Source organism: Bemisia tabaci, chromosome 1 (genome assembly GCF_918797505.1).
Source record: "Bemisia tabaci chromosome 1, PGI_BMITA_v3".
NCBI lineage: Eukaryota > Metazoa > Arthropoda > Insecta > Hemiptera > Aleyrodidae > Bemisia > Bemisia tabaci.
Genome location: NC_092793.1, coordinates 46,945,461 through 46,963,861, shown reverse-complemented (window position 1 = coordinate 46,963,861; position 18,401 = coordinate 46,945,461). Strand labels below are relative to the sequence as shown.

At 37.3% G+C, this 18,401-nt stretch overlaps 1 protein-coding gene across 1 annotated transcript; it reads right to left on the bottom strand.

The window, feature by feature from the left end:
• Window positions 1-1,550: 1,550 nt before the first annotated feature.
• Wdr33 (WD repeat domain 33) lies at window positions 1,551-15,659 on the bottom strand (the record flags this gene model as incomplete). The annotated part of the gene is given in 11 exon segments (XM_072301938.1): window positions 1,551-6,063; window positions 6,622-6,715; window positions 7,636-7,784; window positions 8,436-8,628; window positions 9,584-9,726; window positions 10,650-10,861; window positions 11,777-12,010; window positions 12,936-13,062; window positions 13,468-13,565; window positions 14,228-14,379; window positions 15,390-15,659. Coding segments are annotated over 11 exon segments (3,156 nt in total), but the record flags the coding sequence as incomplete, so codon positions are not given.
• Between the last annotated feature and the right edge of the window lie 2,742 nt (window positions 15,660-18,401).

Sequence of the window (18,401 nt, the reverse complement as noted above, 5' to 3'; positions counted from 1 at the left end):
GTATGATCAAAAATTGAAGGCGCTTTGATTATCCTTGTCCGGACAACCAACATTAGCTCATTAGCCATCCAAGGCGCCAGGTACGATTGGATCGAATCGCTGACCGGAAGCCTCTTAGGGAAACTAGGGGGCGAGGCCCCCTGACCGCCTGAACATACCTAATTTATGAATTTCAATTTTACGGCGACAAATAATTTCTAGAAATTGAAACTTGAATAGAACTTTTTCTCTAGAAAATGCTACTTAATACCCGACGACAGCAAAGCAAGAGATGTGCATATCGATTGGACTGCATTTTGCAATTTAGAGCTATAAATTCTAGCTCTTCTGGAAAAACACCTATGTGCATAGGGAAGCTAATGGCACGTACCTACGTTGCTTTTAAACCGGGCTAGAATTTATAGTTCCCCATTGCAAAATGTAGTCCAATTGTGCTCGTTAAATGTTACTCAAGATTCTGAATCGTCATGCAGATTCTCTCAATTTATTTTTGTTTCTCCATGCTATCAGTTGAGAATACATGGCAGTTTAAGAAATACTGAACACCTGGGCTATCAGTCCCACCCACTTTAAAACAAATTAAAGTGAAAATTTCCCTCTGAGCAGGGCCGGATTTTCCTACTTGCCGCCCCCTTCTCATTCATTTTGAAACATCAATAAAAACCATCAAGTGAACGTGCCAGCGGAGAGGGGTGCATAAGACGCGTTTACTCGTGTTGAACACATTTTTTGGGAAAACCCTGTCAACACTATACTAGCAAAAGGTCACGGAACTTTGCGCGAAAGTCAAGTTTCGTAAACCTATCTCTAATGGACAAGGCCTTCAATTCATAAGAAATGAACGAAAAAATTATGAAAGAACAAGCAAAAAGTTTGGTTTAATGATTTTAACTTCCGCCGCCGCGCCGACCGCACCGTGTTGGGCGCAATGCGTGAAGTATTCACGCAGTCTTGTAGGCGCTATCCGTTTCTGTGACCACAATAACCGCACTGTGTTTGATGCAATGCGTGAAGTATTCGTGCAATCTTGTAGGCGCTAATATGTGTTACATGCCGATTGCCGCGCCGAGGGCTTCTCCTTTTCATCTCAAGTCCTCGTCATCGTTTCTCCCCAAGTCGCGCGGTTCCAGGTCAAATTGTGTGTTTGGTTTCTCTCTTAACTCGACTAATTAAAGGTGCTGTCTCTTGTATCACTGAAAGACGACAAAATTAGAAATTACTATACTCTCAGGAAATGAGAGATTTTGTAGCCTTTTCTCGTTTGTAATTTTTTTTTCTAAATCCGAATTTTTTTTATATTTACATTGAAAAAAATTGCAAAATTTGCCGCCCCTAGATTTGCCGCCATGGGCCGCGGCCCATGTGGCCACCCCCTTAATCCGGCCCTGCCTCAAAGAACTGCAAGATATGGCTCAACAAAATGATTTCAATTTCCTTTTATCAATTCCTCCAAACGATTTTCACCATCTTCAAGTAAGCTAAAACTACTTATCATCCTCAAGTATGCTGTGGAAGCAGGTTTTCGCAGGTTTCGAAATTGAAGTCATGACTATTGAAACAAAATTTTTTTATTTTATAAAATTTTGCGATTGAACTTTACATACATACACAATAGATACAGATTGATGGTACTCTTTTTCGTCATAAAGAGTGGGTACACTTCTGTGTCAAAAAAAATCAATTCATCATTGAGGTAGGGTTTAAATTTTTTATCACACAATCAGAAAATTCTTAAAGAGAGATCTGGATTCACAATAAAGGATTTTGAATTATTCCTTCAAGTTCTCATCATGTATCCTCATAGAAGTTTGGATCGAAACCATTGTAGAAGATTTTGATCTTCTTTAGGTATAGGTAAAAGTCTAAAACCTATTCTTGGCTAGCTATGGCCTACAAAATGCACAACTCTGACAAAACTTCTTAAAATAAAATGCATTCTGAAAGAAACAAGAAAAAAGGGAAAAGTAATCGGTTTTATGACAGAAACTGAAAATTAATTTATTCCTTCAATTCTTCACAAATACCTCATTTTAAAATCGACTTGCTGCATTTGAAACCACCTATGTCAAAGAGATCAGTTTTCGAAAAGATTTGTTGCAAATTGAATTCTTACATAAAAAGAGTCTGTTTCTAACGAATGGTTCAAAGTGCCTAACTCTTAACTGTGAAATTGCAATATAAGCATGGTCATTGACGGATTTTGAGTGAATAAAAGGTATCTGGCCATAATTAGGTACTATCTTATGTTGTGACTTGAAGTTACAAATCATTACATACAAACAAACAGAATCAAAGAAATTGATCAATCCACCACAAAATTATTGACTGTAATCTAAAATCTGAAACTTCATAAATGCTTTCTATTTTTTGTATTCAAACAGTGCATAGAGTTGATTTCACTGAGCGACCACACAATTTGAGGATAATATAAGTGCATAATGGACAGTTGGGTTCATCTTTGCAAATGGAGGCTATTTACAAAGGATTTATTCTATGGATAGAACTCTTTTGCAAAAATGGACACAACCAATAGGTATGACGAATCAAAAGGTAATGCTGTGTGGAATTTACTCTCTTGATGTCTTCCCTGGGCTGTCTCCTGTCTCTTTGATTTGATTATAATGTCGCCTCACACTTGCACATCTTAGAGATCCTTTAAGAAAATCATTCTTAAGAAATTCAATAAGCCTTACATTGCAACATTTCGAGAGCTGAACTTCAGAGACAATTAGGTGTATGCCTCAATTGCAGCATTTTAAAAGTAGGTAGAAAGTGCTTGTTACACCTTCATGGTTAAAAATTAGGTTCATATGGTAGAACTCAAATCAGTCTCAAACATAGAAAAACATTTGTTTCGTCCTTATTGCCCTCTTCTCTAGAGGTATTTGAAGTTTATACTTCGAGTAGGATCTCCATACCTGAAAACTCAAAAAATAACGTTTAGCGATTCCTATCCTTAAAATTACTTCCTATTTTTTTTTCATCAGCAGAGAAAAAAAAAGAGATGCTGTAAGGGCTCAAAAACCACACAGATTAAATTTTTCTTTTATCTCCTTCAAAAAAGTGACAGGCATACGTATTTTAACAATCCAATATCATGAGAGAATCTACTGAAGCAGGCTGCACAAATAAATCTAAAATTCAACGGAATGCCCAAAAAACTTAGAAACTGTCTCTGAATCATTTTAAAAGTGACAGGTATTGGAGAAAAAAATTAAGTAAGTAGAGGCCAAAAGAATTAAATGAAGTTTCTTCAAAAAACTAAAACCCCCGTAAATTACTTCATGAACTATGAAGTAGAAGTGCAAATTACAAGAGACAATCATGATTTCAAGAATAGTTTTGATAAGCAATCAATGGTCTGAACTCAACAACATACTTGCTTTCATGCAATACAAATTAGCAGACTAGAGGAAAAAAAGACCTGCATACTTAATACAGAAAAAAAATAGGTTTCGAAGATAAAGATAGTGGAGATACAGATGAGGTGGAACATATCATTATTCTTTGATTAAAAGTTTGAGATGTTTCAGATTTACTTCTAACTCCAAACTTGAATTATGAACAGTTACAGAGAGGCAAAAAAACAGGGATCCTTGAAAAACATTTGAATTTTTTCAGGTTGACAATAACACCGATTATTATGGACACCACAGCGTCTTTGTTGACTGTATAAGGCATGATGACCGGTTGAGTTAGCTGATTGACTGATTTAACCTGACATCACAGTCATAAAGTTGTTCCATAATGCAGGGTCGATGACCGGCGGCATAAGACCAGTATGAACCAATTTCAACCTTCACAGCCACCTTTTTTTTTTTACTGAGATAAATACTTTGGATAATACAAAAATAAAATTCGAAATATATAACGACAGAGGTATTTTTATTTTAAAAATTCCTCTGAGCTTTTATTTTGGCTAAATTTACTGAGCCTTGACAGAAAATTTTGAATATTGGGAAATTATTCGGAAGGAGATACATTACTCAATGTCATCATTATTTTCTTCAACTCCATCTCATGATGAGAGACTAATAAAAATAACCAAAGACTTTCGAGCAAAATTTACAGAAAAGATACAATAAAAGAAATGCTGAGAGCACTACACGGCTAAATGTACGTAAAGGTAAAAAACATTAGGCTTTCATGAAGCTTGAGCACACAGAAATTGGGTGGTTACAAATGTGGGGTGGTGGACTAGGAAATCATCCTTTGCACACAAGGATCCACGAAAAGAGTAAAAAAAGGGAGTAGAGCTCAGAAAAATCTACTTCATTATAAAAATTAATACATTTTTATGGTGGCAGTGAGGTTTTGCTCTACTGGATCAAAAAAAGTTGCATAAGGGAAGTGTAGCCTTGATGCTGCTCTTGAAGGTCAAGCTTAGTAACATCCAGTTTTAAGAAACCTCAAAATTGTTGAATGTGTAAAGCAGCAATTAACCCAAACAAATGGCACAGCTAAAAGCCATAAAACAAATTGTTCAGAGGCACAAAAAGTGGAGAAATACTATTGTAATACAATCATCAATGAATGAAGGAGTTATTGAGGTGACCATTAAAATTTCTGACATCCATGTTCACCAACCCCTACCTCGAGTCCTGGCTCTTTTGGGTCCACCCCTACCTCGCCCTCGACCTCGGGGCCTCTCTTCGGCCTCTTCAAACCTCTTGTGGCCTTTGAATCTTGATTCATCATCATCTCGTGAATGACCACCACCCCTACTAAAGTTACTACTGTTATTTACATTATTATCGTAATTGCTATTACTGTCATCGAACCAATCAGGCTTGCCACCCCTACCTCTACCCCTGCCTCGACCTCGACCACGCCCACGACCCCTGAACGGAGGCCGCCCTCTGCTTCGGCCCCGAGGCATCCCTCGATTCATGCCTTCATCATAGTTGTTATAGCTGTCGTCTTCCATTTCTTCTTGGTTTTCATCCCAATAGTTTTCATCCCAACCTTCACCATTGGGTCTAAAGTTGGACCGGTCATCATTGCCATGGTAACCATCATTAAATTGGTTTGCATCATAATTATTGTCGTAATTTTCATCATATTCCTCTTCATTGTTTTCCGTGTATTCTTCTCCCCCATCTTCTTGATTAAAGTGAGGTGGAGGAAATCTTGGCTGACCATGTGATCTGTCCTGGAACGGAGGACCAGAGGGTCCCATTGGTCGTGAGCCCATCATCCGAGGCGGCCCAAAACCTGGACCACGAGGACCAGGACCACCCTGACCATGAGGTCCAGGACCACCTTGACCATGAGGACCAGGACCACCTGGACCACGAGGACCAGGACCACCTTGACCATGAGGACCAGGACCACCTGGTCCACGAGGCCCTGGACCACCTTGGCCTTGAGGACCAGGACCACCTGGACCACGAGGCCCTGGACCACCTGGACCATGAGGACCAGGCCCACCTGGCCCATGGCCATCCATATATTCTCCTTCCCCATCTCCTTGATTGAAGTGAGGAGGGGGGAATCTTGGTTGACCATGTGACATATCCTGGAACTGCTGGCCAGGAGGCCCCATTGGCCTTGGGCCCATCATTCGAGGCGGCCCAAAACCAGGACGGGGGCCAGGACCACCTGGACCATGTAGACCAGGACCACCAGGACCATGAGGGCCAGGACCACCTGGACCATGAGGGCCAGGACCACCTGGACCATGAGGGCCAGGACCTCCTGGACCATGAGGACCGGGACCACCTTGACCGTGGGGACCTGGACCACCTGGGCCGTGGGGACCAGGACCACCTGGACCGTGGGGACCGGGACCACCTTGACCGTGGGGACCAGGACCACCTGAACCGTGGGGACCAGGACCACCTGGACCGTGAGGACCAGGACCACCAGGACCGTGATGGCCAGGACCACCTGGACCATGGGGACCAGGACCACCTGGACCATGGGGACCAGGACCACCTGGGCCGTGAGGGCCAGGCCCATTTCCATCAAACATAGGAGGTCTTGGAGGGAAAGGTCCTTGCATTGGAGGGCCTTGCATGGGAGGATAAGGACCTTGCATATGCATTTCTTCATCTGGGTAATCTGCAAGCAAAATGGAGCCTTGTAAGTTTTAAAATACTACTTAAATCATTGAGTAAGTACAGAACAGCAAAAGAAACAAATGCTAATAACGCTAATGATGTGCATGTATAAAAAACACTTTTGTCCTTAAGACCCCCCACATCCCCTCACATATTGTCATCTGGAAGCATAGATCTGTTATTCCTAGAATTTCAGATTTTGCAAATAGCTGTACGGAATGGATCCAATTTTATGGCCTAAGTATTTCAAATTTTAAGTCTTTGGTGAAAGAACGAGTTTTAGTTATTTATTAGTCACACTCTCTTTGCCCGTTTTGTTGTATGTTTTGTTGCCTTTGTATTTATTTAAGTGTTATGTAATTGGGACTTGTCCCGTTGAAATTGAAATAAATAAATAAATAATGATGAACTTATGCACCAAAAGCTATGATTTACCATCAACTTTCCTATCTGTAATGTGAGAGGTGCTTTACGCCCACTGTCATTTATTCCAATATTTTGAAAGAAGCAGAGAATAAGGAAAACTCATGTAGCAGCTTTGATGCTGGGGCAGACTTACCTTCATTGTGCATTCTATAGTCTTCATCCATTGGTTCTTCTTCATTCCAATCATCCTTCCAATTCCTCCAGTCTTCATTGTCATCATAATAATCCTGAAAAATATTTGAGTACATGTGTCAAATAACAATTTTTCACACTTGGATTTTACTTGAGGCGATAGGCACAGACGATAGGCTCTCATCCCCAGAGGATGAAGCGAAGGGGTTTTATTTTGTCAATTTTTGACATCTGTCCATTATGACAAACACAAACTTTTTATCAACTTTTAAATTAATTAACCTTCATCAGATTTATCAATTTAAAATCTTTTATCCATGCCTGATAAAGCAATGACTGGATGATTATGGCTCACGCTTTCAGTCAAAAGAAGAAGAGGAAGAAAATACTTGAATTTTAAATTATGGAATAATAAAGACATGAGCTGTACAAACTATTTTAAAAGGAAAGCTGGATAAACCTTAATTGCACTTAAAATATAGTACAAGGAATAGGTAGTGAACAATTGTGAAAAGTACCTATTTGCATATTGTGGGGGCTAATGGCGATGTTATTCTTAGCTATTACTTGGTAAACAATAGTAAATATGAACGGTAAATTTGAAATGAGTAAATACAGCTAAAAGCTGGGATGACACACTTTTATGAAGACCTCCGTCCTCATCACTTGCATTTCTTATATGGTCTAAAAGAATGAGAGATAAAGGCATGCTTAAAGTAAAACATGATTTTTGATGTCTTCAAAAAAGTAGATCTGAGTAATTGGAACATGTATCGTCTCGTTCGTTCAGTTGTGAAGAGTTGCTACCTTAACAATGGTTTGCTTTCAGAGCAAAACCTTTGGTCCTTTTTTACAGCATGCAGACTAATTAATAAAAATCTGGAAATCAATAATTTTCGCTTTGGTCACTTGTGTAAACAGTATCAAAAATTATACGAGTGAAGCTGAACGTGTTTTTTTGTAGAAAGCACTGCAGGTTACAAAGGTTTTTGACGAATTTAGATCATTCAATTACCTCATCTTCATCATCAACAGCAAAAAGATCAAAGTTTGTCTCCTCATCTATTGGGAGAACATCTATTAATTGAGGGATAGCACCAGAGTGAGCAAGTTGCATAATTGCATCCTTTCCTTCTCGAATGGCCTGTTGTAACGCCGATCCAGCTATTGAAACATAGCACAAAATTAAAATTTAAAACAAAAAGAACACACTTTGCACTTTCAGCTACATAAATAAAACACTTTTACCCCCAAACTGATTGCTGTTCAGTGCACGTCCCGTTTAGACAGAGAACTGAAACAACAACACTTTGTTGAAACGCTTTTACCTAACAACACTTATCTCTTCAGTGGTTGTAACTAAACGGTTTCAATGACTTCTGAAGATTGTTGAGCATAGGGTAAAAAGTTTAAGCATTCATATGTGAATGTACTAGTAATTTGATAAATGGATAATATAGACAATGCAGCAGTTTTTGATAAATTGGTAAAAATAAAAGAGTGAAACTGACAGAGAAATGATCAAAGAGCATCTGTAACCAAATGGATCGGACAAGGTACAAATTTAAGCATTATGATCTACATTTCCTCTTCAAAATTTCATAGAGAACAAAATTTGCGTGACAAAAATTACTCCAATTAACTCCTAACCCAGATGTCGACATTCTTAATTTAGCACTGCATACAAAAAAACCATAGTCTATGTGAATCAAATTGCGCACAACAACGGTTTTGGCAGACTTCTCAATCAAGCAGTCTTCCATTTCCAGTCTTGTAATTGATGAACAGAAAGAGAGCTCAAAATAAAAGACTTACGTTTAACAGGGAGCAGTCTTCCATAAATCACAATAGCATCGGGCTTGATTTCAGAAATGGGTAGACATCCAGGTGTTTCCTCCGGGTTAATTTCAGCATTTTCATCTTGCCCTTCCTCTGTATTGTCTTCAATACCGCGCACAACGTTCCACTGTGCTTGGAATTGTTTTGGAATTGGCTTAGAATAAGGAACCTGATAGAAAAAACCAAACGGCATTTATAAAAATTATGTGAGATAGAAGTCCAAATTTTGCCCATTGTGGTATTTTGTGTATTTTTTTGCTAACTTCACAGCTTTACCATCCAATCTTACTGACACTTAGTATGCCAGTGCATACATTACCATTATGAATAATTATCAAAATTTGATTTTAGTTTGAAGTACTTGACAGACGGAACAAAGCCAGGTCTGTCAGATACCATAGCACTGTGAAAGGAGGGGAGATGGAGGGGGTCAACAAAATAATTGATTGTGGGGTCAAAATACTTTCATGATGTATTTTTTTAAGGGGTTAAAATACATGCAAACATGTTTACATGGTTCATTAATAGACAATTTAATGATTGACAGTTCATGATTTTAATCAAGTTAAAATCATTTCAGTTACATGAAATTTAAAATTTGAGTAATGTCAAATTCTCTCAAGGGTTACTGTAAGAAAACCAACAAAAGATGTACTAATTAAATTCTGCAACAGATGTTTAAAAATGAGATGCTAAAATGTCACATTTAGTGCTTAAAGGTGTACTTTTTTTAAGAGGTTAAAATACATGCAAACATGTTTACAAGATCCGTTAAACGCATTATTTGGTTATTCATCATCGACAGAACAGAATTTTTTCCAAAAAAAAGTTATTTTCAAGACTGCAAGAGCTTTGAAATTTTGAGCCAGATAAGACAGCAGTCAATAGTGAAAATATAATGGTAAAGTTAAGAGACCAGACCAAGACCAGATAGCTGGCAAGAGGTAAACTTGAATCTGGTGCTGTTGCAAACACTTTTTGAAAAAAGCGCAAACTCACAGTCGAGCGTCTAATACTTCCATACCTACAGGTGTTCAATTTCATCTCTCATCACTCGCTGTTGAGGACAATTTGAATATAAAAACGCAAAAAATGAAATGCTGTTGGAAACAAGCCAGACATACTTTTTTAATTGGAGCCTTGAGCTTCAATTCCTCTGCTGGATCCACATCCAATCCAGGAATTGTATCTGGGTTAAGCGGAGCTGGCGGTGGAGATGCAGCCACTTTATCTTCAGGTCCCATACCCGGAATAGCGGACACATCATCTGGAAAAGATTAGAAAGTCATAGTTTCCTGATGAGTTGCGAAAGTATAAATTGGTACATCCTAATTTCAATTCTTTCTTTTAATTTTAATATTGGCTTAGACTTCCCCACTCAGTAATCATGTAAAGCCATATTCTACCATCCTGTTGCTTGCTGTATTTAGGCCACATTTTTAATGTTTTTTTCTATGCTGATAAACCTATTGAAGAGGGCGCCCAATGAAAAGCTGGCGACAGAGGGTTTTAAAAGAAAAAACTGAGTGCTAACTCCCTGAAGGATTAGCTGCCATACAGCCCCAGTGAACACTGTGAAAGCAGCTTTCACGTATGTATAAACCTATCTCTTGAACTTATTGCAGGCTTTAATTTTCTCATTACAATGAATCAAAGATAGAACCATCTGGACAGGAGTGTCAATCAAATTCTTTGCTTGATATTAAAGGTAAATTGGAAATAAATTTTACATAAACTGAAAAATAGTTGAATGCATCTAAAATACGCCCCCTAACAGTAATAAGTGATTTATGCCCTTCTTTTCGATGCATTAACATTCAACACCAACAGTTTTTTATTCTCTGTCTCTCTCCTTACCCCTCTCTCTATCTCTCTCCCTTCTCCTTCAAATACCCCAGAAATAATTCACTGAGAATACAATGCCCTCTTTAGCCCCTCCACAACCAGCCCAAGTAACGGTTATTCGGAACCGTCAAACTCAAGTAGCCCTAATTTCAAGTTTCTGCAAAAGGCCTCTATAGGGACTAGTATTCCTCAGTAAATTCAGGTATTTATCTTTTCTACAGTGACATGTATAGACCAAACAGTCTGATAAAGGCTCCTAAGATCTAAAAAATAAAATGATTAACAAAACCTATCCAACTTGGAAATTTTTTTTTTTAAAAAATTGCGTATTTTCCTTTTATTTACCTATTTCATTATCTTCTAATCCAGCTAGAGCTTGAGGTAGAGTATTGAGGTTGTATTTATCCTTCATTTGGTCCCCTGGTCGATTCCTTGTCCAAAATTTACTTGTGTGATCGTTGGAACCGGAGCAGAGAATGTGACCTAGAGGATGCCAGGCTAAGGTCCAAACTATACTGTCATGTGCTTGTTCTATAGCACCTACTTCTTTGTCAGCTCTGCAAACACATGCAGAAAAAAATGGATTATGAATAAATAAAGATAGGTTCAGATACCATGAAGAGTTGCAAGAGTTGGAAGAGCAACGTACATTCCAATAGACATTCTTCCATCCTAGAATTAAAGGAAGCATTCTTCATTGACTCAAAATTGTAATTATAAAACATTCTAAGGATGCTAGAGGTAGTAGAACCTAATTGGTAAGGACTGATGGAATGGTAACTGAGTGCTAGAAAAAAAATTTGGTGTTTTTGAGTGGAAGAACTTATATTTTACTGCGAAAATACCAATGTTATTTGGCGACTTTGCACCATCATTAGGGTCGACTGCTAATGCTTTCAGAGTACATAAAATCATGAAAATTCAATAATTGTTCAAGACACTATGTACCACGCAAAAATTGGTGAGCACAGCTCAAGGTCTTTGCAACCTCTTGTTTAGTAGCAAAACTCAGTTATTTAACAATTGCATGGTCAGAGTTTCCAAAATGTCTTAATTTTCTAAATTCCTGACAGTCCCCGGCTCTCGCTTTTCTCAGACTCGAAAATTTCTGAATTCTCTGACTTCCTCTGGCTTTACGAAACTTTCAAACAAAACTTCCGCATGGATTTTTCCCTTTTCATTACTCTGATTTTTACTAAACTTTTGTCAAACTTTTCCTTTCAGAGATTCAAATTATGGAAAAAGGCAATCGGATATTGCTAGCCTTTTCTCAAAACGCTCGGCTAATGCGCAACTCGCAAAATTCCCTGACTTTGCCAATGAAATCCTTGAATTTTCCCTTGAAACAATAAAAAGAGCATTAAAATTTTGAAAAACTGTAATCAAAATACATGGCTCTCTAGGGTAGCCATTAATGTGTTGTTCATTTGAGGAATAAGAATACAAATCACAAGGGAAATATTAAAACTTACCCAACATGCCAAAATAAAATGGCCCCATCAGAACCACCACTACAAAATAACCCTTCATGGTAGGGGTGCCATGAAACGCAGCTAGATTCCTTCTTGTGACCACGGAATGTTTGTACCTCCGTAGATAGGTTTCTGAGATCAAATAGTTTCAGCAGATGATCGCGAGAGGCTGTGATTAGCCAATTACCATTTTTATTCCATTTGATGTCCATGACAGTATTTTTATGTGCATGTCTGAAATCAACGAAAATAAAGACAGCCGTCTAAAATTTCAATTTACATAGGGCCTCCCAAAAAAACTGAGACTCATGTTTGCTTCACAAAAATTTTCGTTGATCGGAATAAGCTTTGCAAAAGGCTTTAGAATACACCATCAACTTTCAAAGAAGACCTTAGAGAGCTCATTTGAGAAAAATCTGCCATACTATGACGTTTCTCAAAAACATGATGAAGTGAACCCTGAAAATTTCCTTAAGTGTTTCTCTTTTGATCTACAATTATTGACCCACATAATCAACTTTCACTGCAAAAAAACCTTGAGACAACATCAAATTTGCCACAAGAAAACCTTTGTTTCCATTTCAACCATCCATTCACATTTGTTCAGGTTACTGAAAGCATTCACTTTTGTGCATTACGCCTGAATAATTGCCATGATGGGTTTTCTTGGAGAGTTAAAACAAGAGAAAAGAAGCTACTGATAATATAGGGACTTCATTTTCTTTTTCCAGTTTGCACCTCTACACTGGACTGTAGAAGCATTGAAGATGTGGCAAGTCGTCTTTTAGGATTGTGGAATAGTTTTGCACGTATAAAACTTTGTAAAAAATTAAAAAAGTTCATTGTTGAAAAAGTTGAAAAAATCATTTCTAAGGGGCGAAAAAACTAATAGCCAAAAGTCGAGTTGACGGAGGAAGACTACAGACTGATTGTGAGTTCAGCCGATCAATTAACACCATTTTCTCTAGAGCATGACAAAAATTTTCATTTTCGGCAATTTCCAAAATGGGATATCTTTGCCATTTAGGGTTTGAAAAAATCTGTAAAAATTCTTAGAGGCTTGATTGGCTCTATACTTTGAGAAAATGAATTAAATACCGATCCATTCTCTAATGAAACCTTTTAAGATGATGAATTAAAAATAAATAAAATAACTTACAAAGTTGCTAATGCTTGCCCAGTTTTGGGGTCCCACAGTTTGATTGGCTGTTGATTATCTTTACTACCTGAGATGATTAAACCTTTTTGAGGATGCCAATCTATACATTTCACATCTGCACCATGACCTGTGAAGCAACATTTCTTGGATAATTTAAGGATGTACGTACTTCACAATAGCAATTAAGTATTGATTCACATAAAATCTTTCAGTTTAGACTTACACAAATTTCCTTCATTTCTTTTATATTCTCTCTTGGGGGAAGAGGGGGGAGTTGAGATTGGTAAAATTACTTTAATTCCTGATAAAACACAATTTTTGGCAGACTCAAGTATTCCATTGCAATTTTTACATAGATTTCCATGTAAATGTAAGATTCCGTCATAAAATAAACATGAAAATATTCCAAGAGACGCTTAATGTTGACTAGTATTCGAAGCACTTGGCTCAATTTCATTTCCTTTCAAATTACAACACAATTCTGATTGGGTGCAAGAACCTGTCAAGGCTAAATAAAAACTGGGATACACACCTCTGAGTATTCTTTCCTCATGACACTGATAGAAATCCCATATTCGTATTGTACCATCATCAGAACAAGATGCAAATTTGTCATCTGTTGGACTAAAACTGTTCAAACAAAAGAGAAGCTAAAAATTATACAACCATGAAGAAAAATTTCGGTCAAAATTGTAATGGCGCACAAAAATTGTAAGAGTACGGGTGATGGTAACTAATGGGTAATATTTTTCAAGTTGCCGACTTGGGCATCAAGGAAGATCAACAAAATGTTGCCTTTTTTTATGTGCTTTAACCAAAGCGCTTACTATTTAAATACTGTTATCTATAATTCGAATGAGCTTTTATATAATCATAGTATTTTTACATTTCCATAGTCAATAAATTCTGAAGTTCAAATTGTGACTTTGGATCATTAAAATTTCCGAATATTGATGTAGAAATTCAGCACAGACGCTACAAAATTTTAGAAAAGAGGCTTCATGTTAGTGTTTTTTTTAAGGGGGGGGGGGGTCACATAATGACGCCTTGTAACGCCTGGTTCCCCTGATGCCACGTTTGGGGAAAGGTCTAAAGGACAGTTAATCCATTATGGTCTACAAAACGACACTACTGCAGAGTTGTCGAAAATAGGGACAACTCGAATTTTATTTTTCCAATATTATCAGAACACAATGCATATTGACAAAAAAACCGGAAAGTGCAATGATACAGTGTTTCATTTTGAAAATGATGTTCAATGAATAAGTATAAACGAAAAAAATGTCTATTACCTGATACCACGAATGGCCTCTTTGTGTGCAGGAAACATTTTGATGTTATTCATATTTGACTGCCAATATTTAATATATCCAGCATGATCAGCAGTGACCATCCAAGAGTCATTATTTGACCAAACCATTGTTCGAACTGGACTATCATGTGCCTGGAGTTGGAAACACATCAATTAGTTTATGATCAAATATAAAAGTATGTAGTGATATGATTGATGATGGTGAATTTTTGATGGTTTTAACAGCTGAAAGTCGTCTGAATACGGCTCACCTTTTGTCTACAGTAATCACTTGTCTAACTGTATGTACCTTCAATTCTCTCCTAATGCCTTTTGGAAATATCACAATAAAAGCTCATGTTTTCCAAGTTCGCCGTCAATATGCTATGCCAAACATAAATGTATCGGTATGTTTTGCTAAAAATAATTTCAATTTGAGTAAAATCGACTGGTTCATCTATCTTTCCCGATCCTACTTTGCAGATGCCACTCCAAAATCCTGTGAGGCCCTTTGAGGCAACACAGTTCAGGAGGAGCATGCCCATCTGGTAGTAGGCTCTTAGCCAACTCCTATTATCAGCTGAATCGTGATTAAAATGTAGTTTACTCATGGTGCTTCCTACTGCCAGCGCTACTCATCAAAGGGAGATTGAAACAACAAAGCCCAACTCCATGGGAGCAAGGTCGTGCTCCGAAAAATGCCCTGCTCTGTAACATCTGCCATTACAACCTGTCGTTAGCTTAATATACAGCCTATGCGCATGACCCAAATAGAGTTTTGGTCACAGTTACCAGTTAGGGGACACGACCTAATTTTGAGGTGCACAACAGGAGGGTTCTTTTCAGTTACCCAGGCCCCATGAGAGGGCCTTACCAGTCAGCCCAGGGCACTCAATTAATTTTGAAATACTTTTGAAGACATTAGTCATTTTTGCTTACTGCAGATGAAGGCTAAAATTGATTATGCTAAAATATAAGACAAGAAGAACTGTTGCATTGTCTGTGCAAGACGATGCAATACATTCCTGTGCAGTCTAGCAAGTAACTGCCTGGATGGTCTTTTAACTTCACGGTAGAGCCTACTGTATTTTACTCTCATACCTACCGCTCTCATCAAATACATATCGAGTCAAGTTCTGAAAAAAATTCTAGCGTTAACTTACCTGCAATATAGTTTCAAAATTAAACGTTAAGCCATTCCAAAGGGTAAATTCACCACTGGAAGTTCCAGTCACCAATCTCCGACCCTCTGGGGTCCATGCCATACAGAACACTGGACAGCGCATTTTGTTGGTGGCTGTTTTAACAAACCGGGTTGTTACTGCATTCACAGCGTTATCAGGGTAACTTGGTGGGGGTAAAAGCTCAGGATTATAGATTGCATCCGGTTGGAGGAATGTTCTATCCCGATAATCACGTTGCCATATTCGTCCCTGATTTAAAAACAGAAGCACAGATACAGGTTGGTCAGGATTGTCTAGTTTAGCAAAAGTGCAGAGCTTTAAAAGCTGAAAGAATCATGTAGTTATGTGAGATAGAAATCAGGTGAACACAATAACGCAGCAAAGTTCCGAAACTCAAAATTAAGATATGCTTGAGGAAATTTTTTGCAGATATATTGGTACACACAATCAAATAATAGTACCTAGAAGTAAGACAAAATAGCCAAATTTTAATTATGATGTTTTGAAGTTTGAAATTCAAAAAACATCATTTTAAGAAAAAGCTATTTAAAATTGAATATGCCAAGCTCACTTCTTGAAATTGTCACATTAGAACGCTATGAGGCACCAGACAAGGTATGAGCTGAAGGAATAAATTGCATGTTTTCACTTTTAAAATTTTACGCAGGACATGAATGATTCATGCAACAGGAAGTTTAGAAATCATCTATCGAAGAGGATATGACTTAGTAGCTAACGTTTCGTCGCCTCCTGCACGGAGGTACAAGTCTTAATTGTTTTAGTATTCCTGACTTTTTCTTAATAGAAGAATTGTCGCATGAATTTACCTGAAATTTTTAGTGATTTTTCTTTACACTTCCGAAAAAAGACATTATTTTCAAATAAATTTGCGTGATTATGCTTCAATGAAAAAGTAAAATGTTCTATAAATGCTGAAACAGTGCAGACAAGATGCATTCCTTTGTGCAGGAGACGAAGGTTCGTCAAATGGCATGAATACAAATGACAGCATGAGTATGTTTCAGGTTCTTTGTGATCAATCTTAATTTTACAAATTAAATTTCGAAACTTCCTGTTGCATGAATCGTTTTCTACAGAAAATTTTAAAAGAAATTGATCATGTGCTGTATTTCAAACCTTGTCTAGTGGCCAATTCCTTATCTTCTCTCTATCAACATAAAAAAAGAAGAAAAACCACATCCATATTATTCTTCAGAGTGCTACAGCGTGTTTTTCATCGAAAGCTCTATCCAACTTTAAAAAACTCACTTTCTTAAACAATTCACCTCTGCTTACTGAGTCACCTTTTCTCATGAACAGTTACCTACACATGCAGAAAAAAATTTCGAAATTTTCTTCTTGAAACAATGATAAATTACTGTAGGGAAAACAAAATGAGGACTTATCATCATTAACAGGCTAAGTGTTAAAGAATCGAAAAATTCGATAGATGTGGCATTTCGCTCTATACATCAAGGACAATTTGCTGCATTGCAGATTAAGTTCTACCAACGATTGAGTTGAGCATGTAATGTCCTAAAGACAGCATCAGTGGTATGTTCCGCAGCAGTTTTCAGAAATAAAGGTGCGAATAACTTGAAAACAACTATTCCGTACTTAGCCCATTATTGATGATAAATCTTCAAGGGAGGAGTTCATCAGTGGACCAAAATTGACATTATTAGCTAAAATGTAAAAAGTCTTATCTGAAACAGCAAAAATAAAGATTAAGGACAGGATACTTGATTTGTCATGTTTTATTCTTTCGTTTTATAATTGGGCCTATTCCAGTGTCAAACTTAACAGTTCATACAAGATGTTTTAAGTTAATATTAATTCTATTAAATTTCGTGCATACTGAAAAATTATTAGAAAACAACTTGCGGAAGTTCTTGTGGGTCAGTGCGATTTCATAATGTCTTTCATCATACCTGTCAATTCATGTCAATGTCATCTACCTACTGTTTACTTTTATGTAGAATCTCACAGTTGGATTTAGATTTTGTTTGATACTGCAGACGTAATTGTATTCTCTTTGTGAAAAGGGACAATTTCATTCATCTAAATATCTTCATTAAAACATCGTATTTTAACTGAGATTTCAGACCTCGTAAATTTACATCTCTATCGATATTATTATAAAAGAAACATGGCAAAGTCAGATTTTGGGATTCGCCTTTTGCTGTTCATACCTTGATCACTTTACAACGGATTCCTGCCTTAAATTTCACGTATTTTCACAGAAAGAGCCCCCTTTATTTTCAAAATTGACTTCGACATCAACTGCTTGCAGTTTTGTCTTGATTAGATTTTGCTTTCTCGTAGAATAATAATACTACACCAATTTGATCAATTTTTTCATATTCTCCATTTCACTCTCCATCATTACGATTCAAAAACTTTTTTTAAGGTCAATTTGCATTGAGAGGACACTAGCTAGTTTGGCATGGCCAAAAAAGGTGTGGGTAATAGTAGCGCTCTCGAAAAATCTCAAGGAAATATTCCGTTATGATGCACCGATCTGACAAACTGCACTGATACAGAGAGCCAACGTATGTGCGCTTTTCAGGAGAAAGCTAAGGGAAAAAGACAACAGAGAACACTTCGTCAAAAACTCAAGGGATTTTCAAGAATCATCAGAAAAATCAATATTAAACTTCATAATGAGCATTGAAACTATGATTTCTCCATAGGTCGGCTCTTAGAGTAGCTTTTATTCAATCCGAAATAGTCAATTTCCGGTAATAAAGGCTATGCTGTCCTTGAAAATCTTTCCACATAATACATAAGTCAGAGAACAGCTCAGTAACTTGAACGCAAGAGTAGGAAAAAAACCGTTTTTCGGTTAAAGTAAATTTCATTGCAGATATTGCCGAAAAACACGTTAGCTGAACCTCAAATTTTAAAGCTCAATAGCCTTTGTTCAGAATGAATATTCTTTCACTAAGTTATCGCCGATCGAATCGTCACAGTGCAAGAGCGAAACATTTC